Here is a 23,508-nt window from a genome sequence, read left to right as displayed (position 1 = left end):
AGTTCACTGTGAAAGTAGCAGCGCTGAAAGACTAAAAAATTTTTCACTTTTGTATGGACAAGGGCCCGAGCGTCACGAGTTTCCCCATACAAAAGTGAAAAAAAAATTGGTCTTTCAGCGCTGCTACTTTCACAGTGAACTCTCTACTAGGAACACGTACACACCCTAAATTATTATTACTTATTTTTGTTACACCCTATATATTGCATTGACAAAGACACAGGTTTATTGTGATTTGTATGTATTTATTGATTATTGACTGTTTAATGACTATATTAACTTGATTGTTATTGACTTATGACTACTTTCTAAATAATGTCTTAAATTTAATTTTAAATATTATTAATTTTTGCATGCCTAAATACTATAATAGGTAGAAAGAGTGAACCATGTTTAATAATTCAACAACTTTTTCAAGTACTTAATTCTGTAAATAAATTATTATTATTATTAATGCATCTGCGAGTCGCAGAGTGAATTGACCCTAAGGCACTAGCAGCCAAGCCGCATCCCCAGGCCGCGGCGGCCATTCGAGATAGATACCAATGAAACCGCCATAGACGACGCGCACCTGTAGCCCTAGCACGGCCACTAGTAGAAATGCGAAAGCATAGACAAACTGTGGACATAAACTAAAGGTGCCGTTCCGATATTTACCTCGGCCAATATTTACCGACAAAAATTCAATTAAAATGCCACTTTATGACAGACTATAGTATATGTCATAGAGTAGGATATTATTTGAATTTTTAGGACTATAGTCTGTCATAAAGTGGCATTTTAATTGAATTTTTCGTAACGAAAAAAGATCGGAACGCCACCGTAAGTTTATTTCCACGGTTTGTCTTAGATACTTTCGCATTTCTACTGGTGGCCGTGCTAGGGCTACAGGTCGCAACGCGGCCAGCGGCCAAACCATACTTTCGATGACCGTCGCTACCTGGCCGCTGCGCTAGTGCGCTAGGTAAGTTGGCCTACTAGTTCTGTCTATTGTACTTCTACGTCCAAGGTTAGTTCTGACTTCTGTCTTTTATTAGGTTCTGTCTATCGTGACGCAGCCTATGTAAGGTATTTTTCTAAATTATTTTTATGACAATAATTAATTAGTAATTCGTCGCATTCTAGCGTCAATCATTTATTATTTAAAACGCACGTAAGGAAGCATTGACACAGTATAACATATAATTCTACGTAAAGTGTACTACGACACAGTCTATTAGGTAAATTATAGTTCCAAAACACCATTTAAGCGGGCCCCTAGTCGAGCAATTTTATTGCGTAATATTATTGACCGTCTAGGGTTGATGAATATCGTGCGCCTTCAATCTAATTGTCAAATAAACTGTTCAAAGTAAATTGAAGCGTGATATCTATATATCTATACTATATTAATATTATAAATACGAAAGTATCTCTGTCGGTCTGTCTCGCTTTCACGCCAAAAGTACTGAACCGATTGTAATTAAACTTTGTACACAGAAAGTCTAAGGCCTGAGAAAGAATATAGGCTACTTTTTAACTGGAAAAAGGGGTTGTAAAGGGGTGAAAATGCGTAAATTTGTTCAAATTAAGTTAGATCCAAAAGTTCATAATAGATGGCGCCGTGCGTCGTCTACAGCGCACAAGCGATAACTCAAACGTGTTTCTATAGGAGGCGGTAAGGATGAAGAATTCTCTTACGTTTTTCTATGAAGTATTAGAAGTCGAGGAGACCTCACTTCCCAGTTTTTAAATTTTACCCCCTAGGCCTACGCAAAAATAGGGGCGTTTTAAGTGTGACATGTCTGTCTGTAAAGTGTAAACATTGAAGTGTGAATTAAGCGTACCTACCGCGGAAGCACCTTTGTCGTGCAAACTTTGCAATTTGCAGTAATGTAGCCTACATGGTTCAACGGGAACTACCGTGCGCTAAGCTGAAGTCCACGCGGACGCAGTCACGGGCAACAGCTAGTTGACAATAAAATTGCTCGTCTAGGGGCCGGCTAGCATTAAATCTTTACTTACTTATATGTGAGCTAATTATGTTTTAAATGGATAAATATTATGTAATGATAAATTATAATAAGTGTTATGTCGAAGCTAGAAGTTATACTGTTGAGGTCAGCCATTTTTTAAATTATTATGACGAGCCTAAGTTGGTATCAGGTAGCTGGTAGATAGAGCTAGGGCTTTTAGGGTTAAAGGATTCAATAATATTCATGTTAATAGCGTGTAACATAATATTTTGAATTTTCCTCGGCGGTTCAGCCACCTTTTCGACGCTTCTTTTTTACCGACTTAAAAAAAAGAAGGTTATCAATTCGACGCGTATGTATGTAATATTTCCAGAACTGCCCAGTTCATATTTAAGATAGTCTATATCAGCGTCTGAACAAATGTGCCAAATAATTTCAAAAGTCTTTATTATGTAGTAGGTATGTATAATGTATATGTATACGTAATACGTATGTATGTAAGTATGTTTTTATGTTTGTGTTGGTATATATTCTCAAGAACTACAACTCCGATCTAAGTGATTCTTTTTTTGTTGTACTAGGTACTGTTTAACTTTGGGAATACTGCAATTTCATCAAAATCGGTTCAGTTGTTCTTGAGATAGGGAATTTCTATACTTTTAATTACGTACAATTTTGAAGTCAGTTTTATCTTTTTTACCCATCAATCCCCAAGCGGCAGCCGGCTGCCGCGTAGCAATTGAAAATCCATTGTGTCTGCGATACCCACGATGGAGGTGTAAAAATAGTGTTACGTGCTAGGGTTCGAAGGATTTGTAGAGAAAGACCTGCTGACTCTCTTAAAGACTTTATTCACTAGCACTAGGTCTAGCACAAAACACTAGGTCTAAAACACTAAGCACTATCACTGTCCTGTCCTGTTTCTGGAAAGTTCCATTCTAGATCGTACACCCAATTCACGTAAACAAGTGTGGAATGTTTCTAGAAAATATGCGTAGGTAATCATACACCTAACACCATCTAGTATCGAGTAGGAGATTTATGTTGTTTGTGTTCCCCTGATCAGTTTCGCTGGTTTGACGCTAGATGGCACTATATTATGTCGTATAGGTCCGTAACAATAGTATTAATGCTCCACTTTTCAAAGCATACAATGAAGATCCTGCTGCTCTTGCCTGTATTGGGTTTGGCCCTGGCCTATACTGACATGAACGACACTTTCCTCGTCAACACCATGCTGCAAGACCCGGCCAAGGCTCGGAAGGAGACGCAGGAGCTCACCGCGTGTTTGTTGGACGAGGGTCCGTGTGAGGGATTCAACGCGGTCGGCAAGAGTGAGTAGATGTTTGTGTGAAGGGTTAATTCAGACTGTAACGTGACAGATTTCAATTGCGCGAGACGTCTTGCAAATCTGTCATACTCGTAATATCAGAAAATATGCATGTACGCGTCGCGTTGCAGTCTAAATTGACCCTTAGATTCATAAATAGAACAAGCTGACTCGGCAAACGTTTTGCTATGTAAATTATAATATTTTCTAGTAGCAATATAAAAGTAGATAAAAACCTATTTTCAGGCCTAACGAATGTAAATTACAAAATTTCATACACGGTAGAGCCGTTTTGGAGGAGATCGCGCACAAACACTGTGGCACGAGAATTTTATATATCTATAAATGCGAAAGTCTCTGTCTGTCTGTTTGTTACCTCTTCAGTCTTAACGCCCAAACCGCTGAATCGATTTTGCTGTTTGGCATGAAAATACTTTGCGTCCCGGGAAAGGACATAAGATACTTTTTCTCCCGGAAAAATGCACGGTTTCCGCGCGATAAACGAATTGAGGCGCATCGGAGTTGCGGGCGTCATCTAGTTAGATATATTTTAATACATATTTATAAATCTAGCCTCACGAATTAGATGTTCACACAATTGTTCACAGTTCACGTCGTATCGGTGATGTCTGATGCCTGCGCCGAATGCGATACGATTCAGAAGCGTGCAGCCGTCAAATACCTGACCATGATGAAAAAGGACTTCCCCCAACAATATGAGAAGTTCGAGAAAAAATATGACCCCACCAGGAAAAACTTCGACAAGATGGTGCAGAAACTGAGCGTTTATAATAAAGACGATTAGTTGTAACATTCAAATAAGTACATGATTGTTTAGAAATATTGCTGGTTTTATGTTAAAGCTTTAAAATTAATTGCTTACTTCCTTTTGTGCTGAAGGCAGGTCAAGTAGCCCTGATGTCACTACGACCCTTGACCCTATTGTGACTCCTTCGCATTGCTGCTCATGAATTGAACGATGTGGTTGGGGTTGGTGCCACGAATTTCCTCTGTGGATGAGTATTCGTAGCAACCAAGGTGCCTGTTTCTGCTCTGTAGTAGAGTCATGACAGTCACGGAGAAGGTGTCTCGTCCTCCTCGCAGATTATTTACCATAGTAGTATAGTTAAGAGCAGCTATCACCAAACTCACGGCCCGTTTGCTGCAGGCCCGCCACGACTTTATCAGTGAACCGCGTGATGCTATCCCATTTTGAAATTACGCCCACCGGTAAAATAATGTGGTCGTCATGAAAGTCGTGTTTCCACTTTTAAATTTTTGAAGAACGTTTTTTTTTAACCTTAAATTTTTTATGCGGCCCGCAACACTGAGACCAAAACATGTTTGAGGCCCGTATGAAAAAAAGGTTGGTGACCACTGTTCAAAAGTATAGAATAAAATATAGATGTACAACTTATTAATCAGTGTTTCTGTATCATGTTTTTAGATACATAATTATAATACTTCCAAATTACCGTTACATAAAATATTACATTTTTGTCTAATTACCGTACTAACACATATTTTTTTAAATATGTGTAAGTACGGTCTTATTTATAATGGCTCTACAAATTATTATCAGCTCTATGCGAATTATTCCTACGTCTAATGTTGAATTTTCCTGGAGTATAATTATAAAAACCATTAGCCTAAACTATGACAAAGTTTTAAAGGAGAATGAACTAAAGTGGTCCAAATGTCCACCAATAACGAGACCCATATTGCCTTATTGTCCATTAGAATATAATATAGAGTAACCTTCAGTATGAGATAAAATAAGAATAAGCTGTCAGTAAAAAGTTTTCATAACTTTTTTTCATTTGAATATATTTTATTTTTTGGGGTGAAAATATTGATATTCCTCTATTTCAGGAAAAACCTAATAGGGAATGCCAAGTAGCATAGCATAACATAGATTAAGTAGAACTTAAAAAAATGACATGGATCATAATATTATCAACAATATTTTATGGAATAAGATGGCAGAAAACTGTTTTCATTTCGTCTTAACTTTTTACTGACAGGAATATATTTTTGGTTGCGGTCCAGTTATAATGATTCAGTAGGTATTCAGCAGACCAGTATATATTAAGTACATTAGTGGTGGACATTATGACCAAACTCCACACATTTTTAGTCATACTTTTTTGTAGGTAACTTACGTAAATGTACAAAATTTTTACATTTACGTCAAATGTAAAAAAATAATAAAATTTCAATCACACTTCTAAGTCGGAATAATTTATTAGTATTAGTATTAATTAGTCAATTTTTTTATGAAATAAGGGGGCAAACGAGCAAAAGTCACCTGATGGAAAACAACTACCGTCGCCTGTGGATACTCGTAACATCAGAAGAGCTGCAGGTGCGTTGCCGGCTTTTTAAAAGAGAATACACTCTCTTTTTGAAGGTTTGCAGGTCGTATACACGGACGTAAAAAAAATACGGACGGATCGCCATTAACAAATGAGTGAAGCACCCTTAATAAGCCCAGGCGATCATACGTACACATCTTGCACACGCACTCGCACTGTAATAAGCCGATCGTACCGCCATTACGCAATTAGACTGCATCGCGGTGACACGTCTTTGTCATTCATAAATAAAAATAAATATGCCATCTTATGTTGTAAAATGGTGCAAGAACAATACAACCTTACACAAAAAACATCAAGGAATAATATTTCATAGGTAAGATAACATATTTTTAAAGTATTTTGATAAAATAATGTAAATATTAATTCAACTTCAACAGGTCAGTAATGTCCATAACAAAGTGGGGAAATTTTCCCCAAACCGGGGAAAATTTTAAATTATTTTTAAATAATCAACTAATTAATTTTATTGTCTTTTATTAGTGTCATGTAAGTATTTAGCATACTATTGACCAGTAATTAGGCAGGAATACAATAATAGGGGTGTAGACAGTAAACGAAATCTAATACAAACTATTGTTTTTTTGAGAGTTTGTATTATAGAATTACCGAAAATGGACATATTTTACTTAATAACTTTATAATATTATTTTTTATATTTAATAAGTGATTTTTTTAATTGAAATAAGAGTGTATTTATTTTTTATACATATTTTTAGGTGTAACAAAATACTTATGTACTATCAGAGAAGTTGATTCCTTAGCAAATCGGGGACATAAGTAGTTTGGTTGCGTTACGTCAAACCCAGCCGACAGATCACAATTAACATTGAATTGACATAAGTATTCGACCAAATAACGTTGGTATGTCAATTGCATAGGAATCAACTTCCTTGATGGTACATCTGTAAAATAAATATATTTCCTAAAAATAGTCTACACCCCTATTCATTTCTTAATTTACAAAAGTGGATATAATTGTTGTTTGACGACCTCTGTGGCTCAGTGGGTGGGCTGTCGGTAGCTCAAGCCGGGGGTCGCGGGTTCGAATCCTGCCGACGGAACAAAAAGTTTTCAAAGTTCCTGGGTCATGGGTGTGTATTAAATATGTGTATCATATAATAATAAATCTTAAATATAATATAAAAAATATAATAAATCTTAAATATATGTATAGTATAACAGTATTAAATATATTTCCGTTGTCTGGTACCCGTAACACAAGTCCTTCAGGTACTTAGCACGGGGTCAGACTGACGTGGCGTAAGCGTCCATAGATAAAATTGTTGTCTTTGATTTCCTTCAGTAGTAGGGGAGGGAAGGTGCTATTAGTGTAGTCACCCGAGCGTCATTGAGACCTAGTAGGAATGAAAATATTGAATGGACCTCTAGACCAGGAATAAATTTAACACCATGTTAGGTGATTTGATTTGACGTTAGCGCATGGTAGAACTCTCGATAGCTCTAACAGGCCGTTAACTGATTTAACAAGCCATTATTTATTTAACATTACTTGATTGTTTGATGAAACGGGACTTAAGTATCTTATATCTTTTCGTATACAGGTTTCGTATATAGGTTTCGGGGGCGATAAATCTATCTAGCTAGGAATTATTTTTAGAAAATGTCATTTTATTCGTGTTTTATCGAATACCGAGCAAAGCTCGGTCAAATAGCTAGTAATAATTTTATTATTGTAAATGTTTATACATAATCATTATTACTAATAATGTTATGTAAATAATATACTTCTCTGTACGTAACATGTGTTTTTTTTCTTTCTATAGTGTCATAAAAATAATATTTTCATTATGTCATCTTTAACAACCGCTTACATTTCTGAAGCGAAAAAAACATAAAAATATGTTTAAGTATAAAAAATACATTTAATTTGTCTGAGTTTACAAAATTTAAAAAGTAGGGAAATTTATGATTTATATGGCAACCCTCATATCACGCACACGTCCTACACGGGCGGCCATAACTAGGCTTCACTCGTGATTATAAGAAGGTTACGTCCGTATTTTTTTTATGTCCGTGGTCGTATAGATTTGGAAATACTGCTGGTGACAGTACGTTCCAGAGTTTTACAGTGCGTGGTAGAAAGTTACGCGAAAAACGCACGGTGGAAGACAAGGATGGTACATTTTTCGCGTGTGGCGATGGCGAAAAGTTGCAGGAGGTATGATTTCAAACATCCCCATTAAAGCACTCCCCGTGATATAACCGATAGAGGATGCAGAGTGAAGCTACATCTTGGTATATCGGAAGGACTTCACTTGATATTTCAATGCTAGGGGAGATTGTTGAAGAGGGGCAAAACGAGGAGACCATTCGTGACTTTTTATTGGTGAACGTGCAGGCTTGTGTCTTGGCAGGGTTTCATTGGACTAAGTTACGGCATTACACAAATTATACACAATTTCGTTTTGTCTCTCAATGACATTTAGCCGAGAAATATTGGGGGAGCCTAGCCGGTATAATACAGCATCACCTGTACTATCATTCGTATAGCAATGAAAGCCGTTGGTCTGTAACATAATATCATTGATTTGCAGTATGAATAGGGTAGGCGATAGCACGCAGCCCTGAGCGAGGGCCCTATGTCTTGTGTTAGGGTAAATTTAGACCGCAACGCGACGCGTAGATGCATTTTTAAACTTGTATGGATTTGACAGATTTGCAAAGACGTCTCACGCTCACTAAATCTGTCAATTGAGTACAAATTTAGAAATGCATCTACGCGTCGCGTTGCGGTCTGAATTGACTCTTAGTGCCTTATCACACTTTTTGAAAGCGACGTGACTGCGCAGCGCACACGCCGCGGTTGCGCGGCGTGCACGTCGCGACAGCGCAGCGTCATCGCGGCGTGGTGCGTCGCGGCGTGGCGTGGACGCCATTTTGTAGACTCGTCTACACAGTTTATTATTATAAACATATAGTAGACTCGTCTAGGGAGTGACGTCAGAATCCATTTTGCTGCTGAGTGTCCAAAACGCCGAAGGCAAGCTGCAAGCTTTTATATTTTGTTATTGTCTAATATAGTGGAACGCAGCCTATGTTAACTATTTTTTAATATTTCTGGAAAACAAATAGCTATGTCCACACTATGCACTTTCGTCTTAAATTTTCGTCATCTTCTTTCATTCAAGTTTCGTTTTGGTGCATTCAATAATTGAATAAGTCAACGAACGCAACGCCAACATTGCCATTTTTGTTTTTTGGATACGGTCAGAGGGCATGCGTCGCGGGCATGCCTCACGTTCGCTGTTGACTGCGCTATAAGTTATAACGCATGCCCTTGACGAACAAAAAAAGGCACAGTGTGGACAATTAATCGAAACAGTAATTTTAAGTGACTATAATATTAATAAATACATAACAAGAAGATTCACAATGTAAATAAAACACCAAATCACACCAATTACTTAGTTTATTAACCACAAGGTACTTTCATTAGTTAATTAGTTTTGCTAAATCAGCACTCATAGTACTTAGTTTTATATTTAAAACACTGAATACAACTTCTTAATAATTATGACCACTAGAAGTCCAGAGCACTGCACAAGTGAACACTTTTGCGATACCGATGAGACTGCCTCGAGCTCTCCAACGTAGTAACCACGAAACAGGAGGGGATGCACCGGTGTGAAGTTGGGCGCACTTTGAGTGGTAGGGAGAACAGCACTAGTTTCATGCTCGCTAACTTCAAGTTATTTTTGCTCAGCGCCAACAACAATCACATTATTTTCACATTCAAAAGAAACTTAGGAATTCTAAAATTCTTGGAATTATTTTAATGACATTCAATTACTAATTTCGTTGCAGTCTTGCGTTCATAATTTGTTATTTAAAACGCAGGTAAGAAAGCACTGGCACAGTATAACATATAATTCTACGTGGAGTGTAATCTACGACGCAGTTTATTAGGTAAATTCTAGTTCGAAATCACCGTCTAGCATCCAATCTTTACTAATGTATTAGCTAATTATATTTTAAATGTATAAAATTGTGAATAAGTTTAAATGAATAAGTGTGATATTAAAACTACAGGTTTTAAGGGCTCCCTCACAAAACTGCGAATTCGCATCGCATCGCAAATATCTGCGACAAAACTCATACTAAAAATGACATTGCGATGCGAATTCGCATTTGTTCGTTCGTTATGTGTGGGAGCCCTAAATAATAACCCACCCTTTTCGATGCTTCTTTTTGCTCCACTTTTCATAGAATAGGTACAATGAATATCCTCCTGCTCCTACCTCTATTGGGCGTGGCCCTGGCCTACACTGACGTGAACGACACTTTCCTCGAGGGCACTTTGCTGCAGGACCCGGCCAAGGCTCGGAAGGAGACGCAGGAGCTCACCGCGTGTTTGTTGGACGAGGGTCCGTGTGAGGGATTCAATGCGGTCAGCAAGAGTGAGTAGATGTTTGTGTGACGGGTTAATTCAGACCGCAACGTGACGCGTAGATGCATTTCTACATTTGTACTGAATTGACAGATTTTAATTGCGTAGTCTTGCAAATCTGTCAAATCCATACAAATTTAGAAATGCATCTACGCGTCTGAATTGACCCTTAGATTCATAAATAGAACTAGCTGATCCGGGAAACGTTGTTTTGCGATACAAATTATTCCTACTATCAATTTAAAAAGTAGATAAAAATCAATTCTCAGGCCTAGCGAATAATAAGCTACTTAAATAAAAATTTTCATTAAAATCGGTTGAGCCGTTTTGGAAAAGTTCGCGCACAAACACTGTTATTTCTAGTATCAATATAAAAAAGGAGATAAAAACCTATTCTCAGGTCTAACGAATGTACATAGAAAAATTTCATTAAAATCCGTTGAAGGGTGAGCCGTTTTGGAGGAGTTCGCGCACAAACACTGCACGTGACACGAGAATTTTATATATTATGCTAACATTATAAATGCGAAAGTGTGTCTGTCTGTCTGTCTCATGTCTGTTAATCTGTGTGTCTGTTACCTCTTCACACCCAAACCACTGAACCGATTTTCCTGAAATTTGGTATGGAGATACTTTGAATCCCGGGAAAGGATATACATTGATACTTTTTCTCCTGGCAAAATGCACGGTTTCCGCGCTATAAACGACTTTTGGTGCAACGGAGTTGCGGACGTCATTTAGTTAGATACATAATATTTTAAAAACATATTTAGGAATCCATCTTCACGAATTTTATTTTCACAGTTCACATGTTATCGGCCATGTCGGATTCCTGCGCCGAATGCGATATGATTCAGAAGCGCGCAGCCATCAAATACTTCACAATGATGAAGAAGGAGTTCCCCCAGCAATATGAGAAGTTCGAGAAGAGATACGACCCCACCAGGAAAAACTTCGATAAGATGCTGCAGGCACTGAGCGTTTATAAAGATGACTAGCTGTTGTGGCATTTAAATATATTATTATATATTTTTTTTCGAAATACTGCTGGTTTAGTTTGAAAGCTTTAAAATGAATTGCCTACTTACTAAGTATCTAGTTATTATAAAGCAGCTATCCCCAACCCGCGGTCAGCTGGCCGCATGTGGCCCGCCGGGTTTTTATCTGTGGCCCGCGACTAGGGAATGCAATCCCGCAAGATAATTCAATCCCGGTATTTGCGGGATTGAACCATCACAATCCCGCTGGATCCCGTTATTTGCGGGATCCCGCAGGTTGATTTTAAACTTTTAAAATAAATCGTTATAATGATATTTGATATACCCCATTTTATGCTCAGAAAGTCAAAGAAAACAAACTTTGTGGAACACTTTTTCACAAGGGTTTATTAATAAAAATAAAAGAAAACTATTTTTTTTATATGTCTAGTGTATAATCGTAATAATAATAGTTAAAAAAACTAAAAAAACTCACTTATTTATTTTCATCTTATAATTAAGTTTTTTTTTTCGAAATATAGATATAAAATTGAACTCAAAGAGTCCGCTACATACATTCAGCCCAAACTTATAAAAGTATGTTAAAAAGGTAAGGTATTAATTTTGTGTCGTCTGCCAAACGGCTCCTGATATTCCACACTATAGTTTGTGCGTTTTATGATGATATGCGTGACACATTATAATTGACAATAGTAGGGAAGTTACCTAACAAAAATTAATCGATAGTTTAAAAATATCGAATCACTTCGCAAAGGAATTGCAATCGAAATTATCGATTTCGTACTGACATTTCAGTGGTGCCGGCGATTTAAGATGGCCGCCCTTTTTTATCGATTTGATTTCGATTCAACAGAGTCAATCTCTATTGACATAAGTTCCGTTTCATGCATATGACATTTGTCAAATGTTTTCGTAACAATAATTTTATACTCCTATTTCACAGTTAATATTTATAATTTTTTATTAGTAAGTTAGCATTTAGCATCTTTTCATTTTTATTCATTTACAATTATATGAAACATTTGTTTTTGTAGATGGAATATAATTTATTACATTTTGATTTTTTTTTGTTTTCTTGTAAAAAAAACCCGTAGCAAGGAACATGAAAACTGTCACCCATATCATCTTAGAACGCACAAACTATAGGTAGTCAGCAGCTGAAAAAGTTAGCTCAGCTTCCACGCTGGCTGGTACAATTGTCATTAAAAGTGAATTGAATTGCATTACCTACCCGCGACCATTTTGAAATTACGCCCACCGGCAAAATAATTTAGTCGTCGTAAAAGTCGTGAATTTTTTTTCACTTTTAAACAGTTAATTTTGAAGAACGTTATTTTTAACCCTAAAAATTTTTGTTGCGGCCCGCGACACTGAGACCAAAACATGTTTGTGGCCCGTATGAAAAAAAGGTTGGGGACTACTGTTGCTGTTATAGAGTATAGATGTAGATATATTTTACAACTTATTAATCAGTGTTTTTATATCATGTTATAGGTACTATAAGTATAAATATAATACTTCCTGATTACCGTCACATAAAATATTACATTTTTGTCTAATTACAATATTTACTCATAATTTTTTAAAGTCTTATTATCTAAAAACTATAATACATAATTAACTGTAACATGCCTCATTAATTATCATTCAATTCGTAAATTTAATAAAGTACTTTCATATTTTAATGTGGTTAAATCAAATCAACGACGAAAAACAGGTTGCGGTAATTAGGCAAAAATTGTCAAACTGGAGAATGATTTGGAATAATTCGCATAGACCTGAAAATTGGTAGAGACGTTAAATGCACCATTGTTAATAAAACCTAAAAAGTCCCTGGTGATCCTCCTTGTGCTCAAAATTTTATTCCTTGTCAAAGGTATGAAAATGAGGTTTTTCCCGTTTTTTTTCCAAACTGTACATTTTATCATAAAAATAGTTATGACAAGATTGTAGATCATAGAATTTTCTACGATAGTATTCAGATACTTTTTTCATACGACTAACCAATAACCATCCCCTCCAAAAAGGGGGTATGAGTTTGGGTAAATCATATTTATACTTATATTATAAAGTTAAAAAAATTGTGGAGCTACTGGTCTGAATTGAATACTTCGTTTTCCGTTAGATAGATGCGTTAGTTAGATTTATCGAGGATGATCTGAGCTATATAACATCACGTTGCCACCAATGGGAGCAAAGAAACAGAGGAAAATGTAAAAAAAAACGGAGAAAATTATTTGAAAGAGCTCATCTAACAAAATGCTGAAGCATTTGTTATGCTATTTAGCACAAATATAAAATAGACCACGTGAAAGGACTTAGGTTATTTTGTTTTAACAGGGCGGAGAAAAACTTCTTGTTCTACAGCATACGAGGGCTGTTCTCAGCCAAACATACTTCTGCCTGACTTACCAAATCTAAGCTTTCCGAGTTGCGAAGAGCAACAGTACGCTTGTAAGTCACTCAGAAGTATGTCAGGCCGAGAAGATTTCAAACAATACTAGTACGTAGTACTAGACATTATTCGTAGGGAGGAGTCCACACCGCCCTTTTTTCCATACAAACGTTGTCCCTTGTTTCCTCCCTGGATAATGCTAGTAGAGTTATAATTTTTTTCCTGAATATCTACGGCCACTAACACAATGTCCCTATGTTTTCTTTTTTTTCATAATTTAATTATTAAATTAGATATGAACGTTCTAAAACCCAAAAAAATGGCCAGATTTTCCGCTGTGTTCAAACGTCCAGAAAACAGATTTAGCTAGATTATACAAAAAAAGCAAAACATAGGAACACAGCTCAAGCCTTTTTTTAATCTTTAATGAAAAAAGTACTTAAATCGGTTAAGTTTTGGAGAAGGAATCAGGGGACAACGAATCGTTGATTTTCTGGGTTTTCTGCAGTTGTCTCTATCACGTTCTGCGGTATAGGCTTGAGGTAAGGGAGACAGCTATAGATATTACACGTGCTTTTTTTTTCATTTCTCTAGCCCCTGGTGTATCCTCTTAAGCCTGGCTCCGCCCGCGTCAATTGCGTTGGTTGCAGCGTGATGTTAGCCTAAAGCCTTCCTCAATATGTAAGACTATCCAACACAAAATCATTTTTTAATTTGAACCAGTAGTTCTACTACTTCTTCAGCTTTATTATATAAGTACATAAATATGATTTACCCAAACTTATACCCGCTATTTACAAGGTATGGTAATTGTATGGTAAGTCGTATAAAAAAAGCGTCTAAATATTTTTTGTAGAGACTCCTACAAAAAATATTTTACGTGGGAGAGCCATGCTTCGGCACAAATGGGCCGGCTCGACCGGATAAATACCACGTTCTCACAGAAAACCGGCGTGAAACAGCGCTTGCGCTGTGTTTCGCCGAGTGAGTGAGTTTACCGGAGTCCCAATCCCCTAACCCCTACCCTATTCCCTTCCCTACCCTCAACTATTCCCTTCCCTTCCCATCCCTACCCTACCCTATTACCCTATTCCCTCTTAAAAGGTCGGCAACGCACTTGCAGCTCTTCTGATGCTGCGAGTGTCCATGGGCGATGGAAGTTGCTTTCCATCAGGTGACCCGTTTGCTCGTTTGCCCCCTTATTTCATAAAAAAAAAGACTGCCATGATCTACAATCCTATCTTACCCATTTTTATGATAAAATGTACAGTTTGAAAAAAAAAACGGAAAGACCTCATTTTTATACCTTTGACCTTGAATAAAATTTTTAGCACAAGGAGGATCACCAGGGACTTTCGAGGTTTTATTTATAATGGTGTATTTAACGTCTCTACAAATTTTTAGCTACATGCGAATCATTCCTAGGTCGAATGTTTTAATTTTCCTGGGGTATAATAAAAACAATTAGGATATTTATTTTATTTATTTATTTATTATAATGCACAAAACATAATATTACAATCGAAATGAAATAACATGACAAATTCAGTTTATGACTTGGATTGTAAAGTAACATAATTATGTGCACACTATTAAAAAATACATTGCAAACTATAACATTAGCTCATTAACTAATACATAGTAATTTATGTATTTAATAAAATAAATAAAAAAACCTATAATAAAATAATATTATGAAATAGTTTAAAGGAGAATGAACTAAAGTAGTCCAAATGTCCGCCAATAACGAGACCCATATAATGACTTATTATTATCCATTCAATATAAAGTGAGTAACTTTCAGTATGAGACAAAATAAAAAAAGGTGACAGTAAAAATTTCGATGGCCCCAACGAATAAACATGCAATCGAAAAAAGACAACTTTTCAGTTAGACCAAAAAACGTTTAAAACCATATAACTTTGACTACATAAAAAAAGACAAATATAATATAATATAGTCAAATTAAAGGTAAAAAATGTCTTTCAGTTCATATATTTATTATTTAAATCAAATATTATCAGTTTACTCCATATTTAAGAAAAACCATGTTAAATAAATTATTATTCTAGTGAATAATATTATGTGACTTGTTAACACTATTGTATCAATGCACGTTTATTCGTGTTATAAATTAAGTTTCAACAAGTGCAGAGAAATGTTACATGGTTATTCCGCGTATATTTTTTTCCCCTGAGCCATGCTCTGGTCATTTACACGCTTATTCTTGTATATTTTGTTGCTTTTACATGTTTAAAGTTAATATTAATAATTTGACTTGACTAATGTCATAACTTAGGTTTAATTTTAACACTATGATTTATTTATTAAAAATAATTTGATATGACTATTGTTATATTTTGTTATTATTGTTTAATGATTTAATTATTATAATTTGACATGACTATTGTAATGATATGTTTAATTTTGTAATCATTATTTAAACTTAATTAATTTAATTGAATGATTGAATGAATTAGAATGTGATTTGATCGAGCAAATTGTAATTGGCAAGAAATAAAAGGCTTTTTTATTTTTATTTATTTTATTTTTAGTTATTTTTAGTTAGTTCATGTACGTTCCCAATCCAAACGGAATCAAAATATCCTCATGAGTTAGCCGAGGGAATAAAATGTAAAAAAGAAAAAAAAGAAAATTGAGTGCGTATAACTAGGCCTTTACATCCGTTGTGGATGATTTATACAGTATTTTTCAGAGCGAAGTAACCACTCCTCAAATATTGTAGTGCCTGGGACAAGATTTTTAAATGTCCGTATGGTTGCCCAAGCGCATACGGCATTCTCGCATCATAGTCGGCCTAGTCCAGAGGAAAGAACTAGTCAATACGTCTGGGACCAACTATGTGCGGGTTTCCTCACGATGTTTTCCTTCACCGTATGAGCGTCCGTATTATGTACTTGAGATCAGAAAATGTCTCATAGGTACACGCCTCCACCCGGGTTCGAACCTGCACTCTCTAGGAGTGCGAACCGAAGGTCCACCCATTAGGCCACGGACGCTCGAGAGTGCGTATAGACAATGTCATATTAGATGTAGAAGGTAGCTGGTAGGTACTATGTAATTAAACTGTTAAAATATATTTTGTGTTACCTCAAATGGTGTTTTTATCACACAATCCAAAATACCTAGTTGCCCAATCTTATGCCCATTATTAGATCGTTTTTATAACGGAGATTTGTAATTACTTATTATAAAACGATAATAGATGCACTGCATTTTGTATGAGTTATGACGACCTCTGTGGCTCAGTGGATAAGTGCGTAGGTAGCTCAAGCCAGGGTTTGCGGGTTTGAATCCCGCCGACGAAACAAAAGGTTTTCAAAGTTCCTAGGTCATGGATGTGTGTTAAATGTGTATATTATAATAAAATATGAAATATATTATAGTAAAAAAGTATTAAATATATTTCCGTTGTCCGGTACCCATAACACAAGTGCTTCAGGTACTTAGCACGGCACCAGACTGACGTTATTATTATTATTTTTCTAACTACAATTCAGCTACAAAATGTCGCAAAATAACATCAATAAAAAATTTAAACATCTCTCCTTACGAAAAGATAATAGCATTATCTCCCATTTAGCCATCAAATCTTACAGTGACATATGTACAGAATTATTTCATTTAATATAACTGAAATTCTGAGCTACATTCTGTATCTGTTCGCTCTGGGTTTTTTTTTTCATACATGTAATAATGTTCTCTCTTAAGGTCGAATTTTGACCATTGTGCAATCTCTAGTATGAATAAATACATAACAAGAAGATACACAACCACATTGTTTTCGCATATAATAGAAACTTAGGAATTCTAAAATTCTATGAATTAAATAACTAATTTCGTCGCATTCTTGCGTTCATTATTTGTTATTTAAAACGCAGGTAAGAAAGAACTGGCACAGTTATTATAAATCTACGTGAAGTGTTATCTACGACGCAGTTAATTAGGTAAATTCTAGTTCCAAAACACCGTCTAACGTCCAATATTTACTAATATGTTAGCTTTAATTATGTTTTTAATGGTTAAAATATGTAATATTCTATGAATACGTGTATATATATATATATATATATATATATATACATATATACTACAGCTACAGGTTTTAAGGGCTCCCTCACAAAACTGCGAATTCGCATCGCATCGCAAATATCTGCGACAAAACTCATACCGAAAAGTGAAAATGACATTGCGATTCAAATTCGCAGTTATATTTGGGAGCCCTAAAAGATAACACTTCACCCTTTTCGATGCTTCTTTTTGCTCCACTTTTCACAGAATACAATGAAGATCCTCCTGCTCCTACCTCTATTGGGCGTGGCCCTGGCCTACACTGACGTGAACGACACTTTCCTCAAGGACACTTTGCTGCAGGACCCGGCCAAGGCTCGGAAGGAGACGCAGGAGCTCACCGCGTGTTTGTTGGACGAGGGCCCGTGTGAGGGATACAACGCGGTCGGCAAGAGTGAGTAGATGTTTGTGTGACGGGTTAATTTAGACCGCAACGTGATGCGTAGATGCATTTCTAAATTTATATTTTGTACTGAATTGACAGATTTCAATTGCGTGAGACGTCTTGCAAATCTGTCAAATCCATAAAAAAATAGAAATGCATCTACGCGTCGCATTGCGGTCTGGATTGACCCTTAGATTCATAAATAGAACTAGCTGATCCGGCAAATGTTGTTTTGCGATACAAATTATTCCTACTATCAATATAAAAAGTAAATAAAAATCTATTCTCAGGCCTAACGAATGTAGGTAAATAAAATTTTTCATTAAAATCGGTTGAGCCGTTTTGGAAAAGTTCGCACACGCACAAACACTGTGACAGGAGAATTTTTTATATATAAGAAATAAAAAATAATTACTAAGCAATTACAAAGTATAATTAAAAGTGATATACAAAGTGTCCAGACACCGGTGTACGATCCTTTAATGTCATGATCTATGGCATATTTTACCGACAAATTGGCTCTCAAATTTTTTCTCTCTCTCACGGTTGTAAAATGGCAGCCATTTTAGTTTTTCTCTGGCTTTCACACTAATCTGACCAGTGCTTCTCATGTAAATATCCTATGAAGATAAAAAAGGTCTCATTTGATAGCTAAACTTATGGACTACCCTTACACAGGCAACATGTTATAAATTTCGTGGAATTAAACATAGAAAAACCAATGTTTAAGAAATATATATTAGAAATAAATTATTTCTTATATCAATAAAAAAGTAGATAAAAACCTATTCTCAAGTCTAACGAATGTAGATAGAAAAATTTCATTAGGGTGACGCCGCGTTAAAGTAAGAAATCGTTTTGGATATGTTTTAGATTGCTTGTTTTCTATGAGAGGCTGGGCCGGCCTCTCATAGAAAATAAGAAATGGAATAGCAAGAAATGGAAAGGGCGTAAGCAACAAAATGTTTTTTGTCCCGTAATTTAAAAACTATAAATATATTTTATAATATAAGCTATGGGCAAATTATAGTGTATGCTTGAACTAATCTATGTACAAATTTCGGAAGCTTAAATCACTCTCGTCTGTTGGCAAAATTAGAATCCGTGTTTTTATAGATGTTTTTTGATTAATTATTATGCGTTATAAAAGTTGACCAATCGTATTATGCTATGGGTAATTTAAAGATAAACATGTGATGAATACTGACAATGAACTTTAATTTCTTAGCTTTAGTCATTGTTGAGAAAAATCGATATCGCTGCAGCCAAATTATCAAGACGTCACCTTAAAATCGGTTTAGCGGTGAGCTGTTTTAGACGAGTTCGCGCACAAACACTGTGACACGAGAATTTTATATGATATTATATCCATTCTGATATTATAAATGCGAAAGTGTGTCTGTCTGGCTGTTTCCTCTTCAAACCCAAACTGCTGAACCGCTTTTCCTGAAATTTGGTGTGGAGATACTTTGAGTCCCGGAAAAGGACATAGGATACTTTTCTCCCTGAAAAATGAACGGTTTCTGTGCGATAAACGACTTTTGATGCAACGGAGTTGCGGACTTCATTTAGTTTAAAAACATTTTTAGGAATCTATCCTCACGAATTTGATGTTCACAGTTCACATAGTATCGGCCATGTCGGATTCCTGCGCCGAATGCGATATGATTCAGAAGCGCGCAGCCGTCAAATACCTGACAACGATGAAGAAGGAGTTCCCCCAGCAATATGAGAAGTTTGAGAAGAGATACGACCCCACCAGGAAAAACTTCGATAAGATGCTGCAGGCACTGAGCGTTTATAAAGACGACTAGTTGTTGCATTTAAATACATGATTTTATCGAGATATTGCTGGTTTTATTTGGAAGCTTTCAAATCAATTGCCTTCTCAATATGTTAATTTACTATACAGCAGGGTTTCTCAAACTTTCGTTTTGCTTCGCACTTGCGTGAGATTTCGAAATACTCTGCCTGTCTAGCTGCCCAAAAATCTATCAAAGACGTCCCTTTGAAATCAGCTTGAAGAGTTTCATCTACGAATATTTCTAATCTCTAAAAAACTCCTGTTACCACCATTACGCAAATCTTGTCGCGAACCCCTAGGGGTTCACGTACCTCTCTTTAACGAAGCAGCTGCTATAGAGTATATATATAGATATTATAATGTACAACTTATTAATTAGTGTTTTGTTTAAGATGGTTTTTTTTTTAAATTACCGTTACATAAATATTACATTTGTCTAATTACCGTACCCATAAAATGTTCAACTCTTTTTATATAAAAAACTATAATAATTACCTGTTACGTGAGTCATTAATTATTATATTAGTATCTTTCATTACCTTCATATTTTAATGTGTTTAAGTCAAATCTACGAGGAAAAGAAAAAGTTACGACTTACGAGACAAAGAATGGCAAATCGGAGAATGACCAAACAAATCTTTAGTCTCAAAATCTGAGCTTAGTTTACTTGGCAATCTTATCAGAAGTAGGATGGCAATTACTAACAGAACTATGCAAGTTTGCAAGTTACAGTCAAACTTGCTGTATAATATAATAGTATTGGATCCGACCGTAAAATCCTGCAGGATTTTTTTTTTCGATCAAATATATTTTAAAATAATCTTTAGAACGTATAGAATGGATTAATGTTGGGTTGCCTTGTCAAAAGTAGCCGCAAGTACCTCTAATTAAGTTGAATGTTCATGAGATAAATGCATAATTTGCATGTATATATTTTTTTTCAGTAAATTTTACATCATTTGAAAGAAAATGACGTGAGAAAATAAGGTATAAATGGTTGCCAGCTCTAAGTCGGCCGCAACCTAGGGTTGCCAGCCGATAAACAGACATAGTTCTTCATCAAAATTGAAGAATCGATTTTTTAAATAATTTTGATACCAAATTAAAGTTATAAGCATTTTGTACATGAATATCCATGGTTGCCACTTGCCAGTTGCACGATAGCCGCAAACTGGGGTTACCATCACTTTTGTATATGACAAATGTTCAGGCCTACAATTATTATGCCTGGCATTATTTGAGGACGTCGAGAACTCGCAAGATTGCTATTTTTATTTAACGGGCGTTTTTATTTTTTGTGTATAATTGTCCTGTCATTCCTCAATGTCATTCCTTCAATTCTCTTACTTTTCTATTGAATACACGCAAGTTTGTATTACGGGCTTTCATTTTGCTCAATTAGAGGTACTTGCGGCTACTTTTAACAAGGCAACCCAACATTAATCCACTCTATACGTTCTAAAGATTATTTTAAAATATATTTGATCGAAAAAAACAATTCATGCAGAATTTTACGGTCGGATCTTGGGATATAACTAATTATGAACAGCTTCGGCAACAAAATCTTTTTTACCATTAAGAATCAGTGGTGGCCGGTTTGATTACAAGGAGAAGACATTATTATAGTGACCAAGTGTGTGCGCAATAAAGTATTGATTTAAGAAAATAGAGCTGAAAGCTCATCATTAAAAAGGCGTGGTACTAGAAAAAAAACAGCAGGAGATATTATTTAGTGCCCATGTGTGTGCGCAATAATGTGTGCAGATATTTGAAGTAGAGTAATCTGAAAGCTCTTCAAAGGGGGCAAACGGGTCACCTGATGGAAAGCAACTTCCGTCGCCCATGGACACTAGCAGCATCAGAAGAGCTGCAGGTGCGTTGCTGGCCTTTTAAGAGGGAATAGGGTAATAGGGGAGGGTAGGGAAGGGAATAGGGGAGGGTTGGGAAGGAAATAGGGGAGGTTAGGGAAAGGAAATGGGTAGGGGATTGGGCCTCCGGTAAACTCACTCACTCGGCGAAACACAGCGCAAACGCTGTTTCACGCCGGTTTTCTGTGAGCCCGTGGTATTTCTCCGGTCGAGCCGGCCCATTCGTGCCGAAACATGGCTCTCCCACGTCACGTTTTTTCAAATTCAAATTCTTTATTAAGCATACAATAATATACAATAGTATAAAAGCTAGGTAGCGTACATCACGTCGTCTAATCCCATGCTAAGTAAAAACTTGTGTTATGGCAATCAGACAACGGATGCACGCCGAACTGTTTTATCCTAATATATGTATATTATTTACACATTCACACACACAATCACACTACACTTTATCACGTAAAGTCTCTTTCGGCGACGTGATGCGCGCTTCGTTCGGGAGCCTCCCCCGGAACCTCCGGTAAACTACACCGGCGGGCAGAACTCCTCCACCTCGAAGATGGATAAAACTTGAGTCGGCACTCTCACCACAAAGGAACTGAAATTCAGTTTGTGGCGAGAGTGCAGACGCTCCACCCTCAAGGTGTAGGTGGTCTTCTCGCGGATGTAGTTTACGACGTCTTTACGTTATTATAAAGGTGTTGTTCTAAAGAAAAAAATTGAAGAACTTACCAACAAAATTTCCACCCACTTTAACAACTTGACACCTAATCAATAACCTGTATGAAACTACCGAAAAACAGAACAACTAATTAATAGCAAACAATAAAATCATCGAACTATAATATAAGATTATTAATTTAATCTATTGATTGCAAAATCACCGCCTAGAATTAATCCTAGTGAAGGCCAAATAATATTATGTCCCCCTATTAAGGAATTTGATAAAATAGATTATGTTATCAGAACCATAGATGAAGTAGTATTAAAACTAAACAAGAAATCAAAACACTTGGCTTATATTAATCTATCTCAAGGTCAGATATTAATATAACGAAGTTCGTAAGGAAAATAGACGAATGACGACATCGTATTGTTTACAAACTAGCTGGAATAACTGGTCAGATTTTGAAGAAAGGTTTTTTTTTATGAAATAAGGGGGCAAACGAGCAAACGGGTCACCTGATGGAAAGCAATTTCCGTCGCCCGTGGACACTCGCAGCATCAGAAGAGCTGCAGGTGCGTTGCCAGCCTAGGCAGGGTAGGGAAGGGAAAAGGGTACGGGATTGGGCCTCCGGTAAACTCACTCACTCGGCGAAACACAGCGCAAGCGCTGTTTCACGCCGCTTTTCTTTAACCCTCAGTTTACCCGGTGGATTTTTAGTACGTAATTTACCTCCTGTGGACCCAGGGACACACTCATATTAAAATGGCTCCAAAACTACAGTTAAACGCTTTTACAGTCTTGTAATCAGCTTTATTGTCAAAACAAGTCTTAACAATAGAATTATTACACATAATTAAAAGCGAACACTTTTATAGGAACTATAAATCAAAATAACAGAACTTTTCATATAAAATAACAAGTGTCAACTTCTGACTTAAAAATCAGAACCTTCTTGTAACTTTACTAAATATTTAACATATAAACTTAAAAAAATGTATTTTAAAAAACACAAAAGAACATGAATTAAATGTTTATATCTTAACAAAAAAAACGTGCAGGGGTCAATGATTGGTGTTTTCGACGCAGCTCGAACATTTTTTTTTGGTGCAGCTTATAGGCATACTGGCTTTGAACAGCTGTGACACGGGTATTCAGTCCTCCCACAAAGACGACAAGGGCAAAGATGACAAACTTTCCTCTCGTTTTTGGTCATTTTTTGTGGCTTCAG

At 36.1% G+C, this 23,508-nt stretch overlaps 1 protein-coding gene across 1 annotated transcript; it reads left to right on the top strand.

Annotated features, from left to right (window-relative positions):
* Nucleotides 1–978: 978 nt before the first annotated feature.
* On the top strand, nt 979–19,755 carry LOC121737856. Its single transcript, XM_042129588.1, has 3 exons — nt 979–1,009; nt 17,764–17,950; nt 19,562–19,755. Exons 2-3 carry the CDS (start codon nt 17,770–17,772, stop codon nt 19,753–19,755), a joined length of 375 nt encoding a protein of 124 aa, XP_041985522.1. The 5' UTR covers nt 979–1,009; nt 17,764–17,769.
* Nucleotides 19,756–23,508: the final 3,753 nt, after the last annotated feature.

The sequence above is a fragment of the Aricia agestis genome, chromosome 21 (genome assembly GCF_905147365.1).
Source record: "Aricia agestis chromosome 21, ilAriAges1.1, whole genome shotgun sequence".
In the NCBI taxonomy this organism is placed as follows: domain Eukaryota; kingdom Metazoa; phylum Arthropoda; class Insecta; order Lepidoptera; family Lycaenidae; genus Aricia; species Aricia agestis.
The sequence above is the reverse complement of the archived record's forward strand: the minus strand, read 5'-3'. Positions and strand labels throughout refer to the sequence as shown.

What these genes read in the sequence shown, in the direction of transcription:
- LOC121737856 (XM_042129588.1), top strand. Translation starts at nt 17,770, where the DNA reads ATGAAGATCCTCCTGCTCCTACCTCTATTGGGCGTGGCCCTGGCCTAC. An exon ending in ATACAACGCGGTCGGCAAGA is followed by an intron (nt 17,951 to 19,561) that starts GTGAGTAGATGT and finishes TGATGTTCACAG; the next exon opens with TTCACATAGTATCGGCCATG.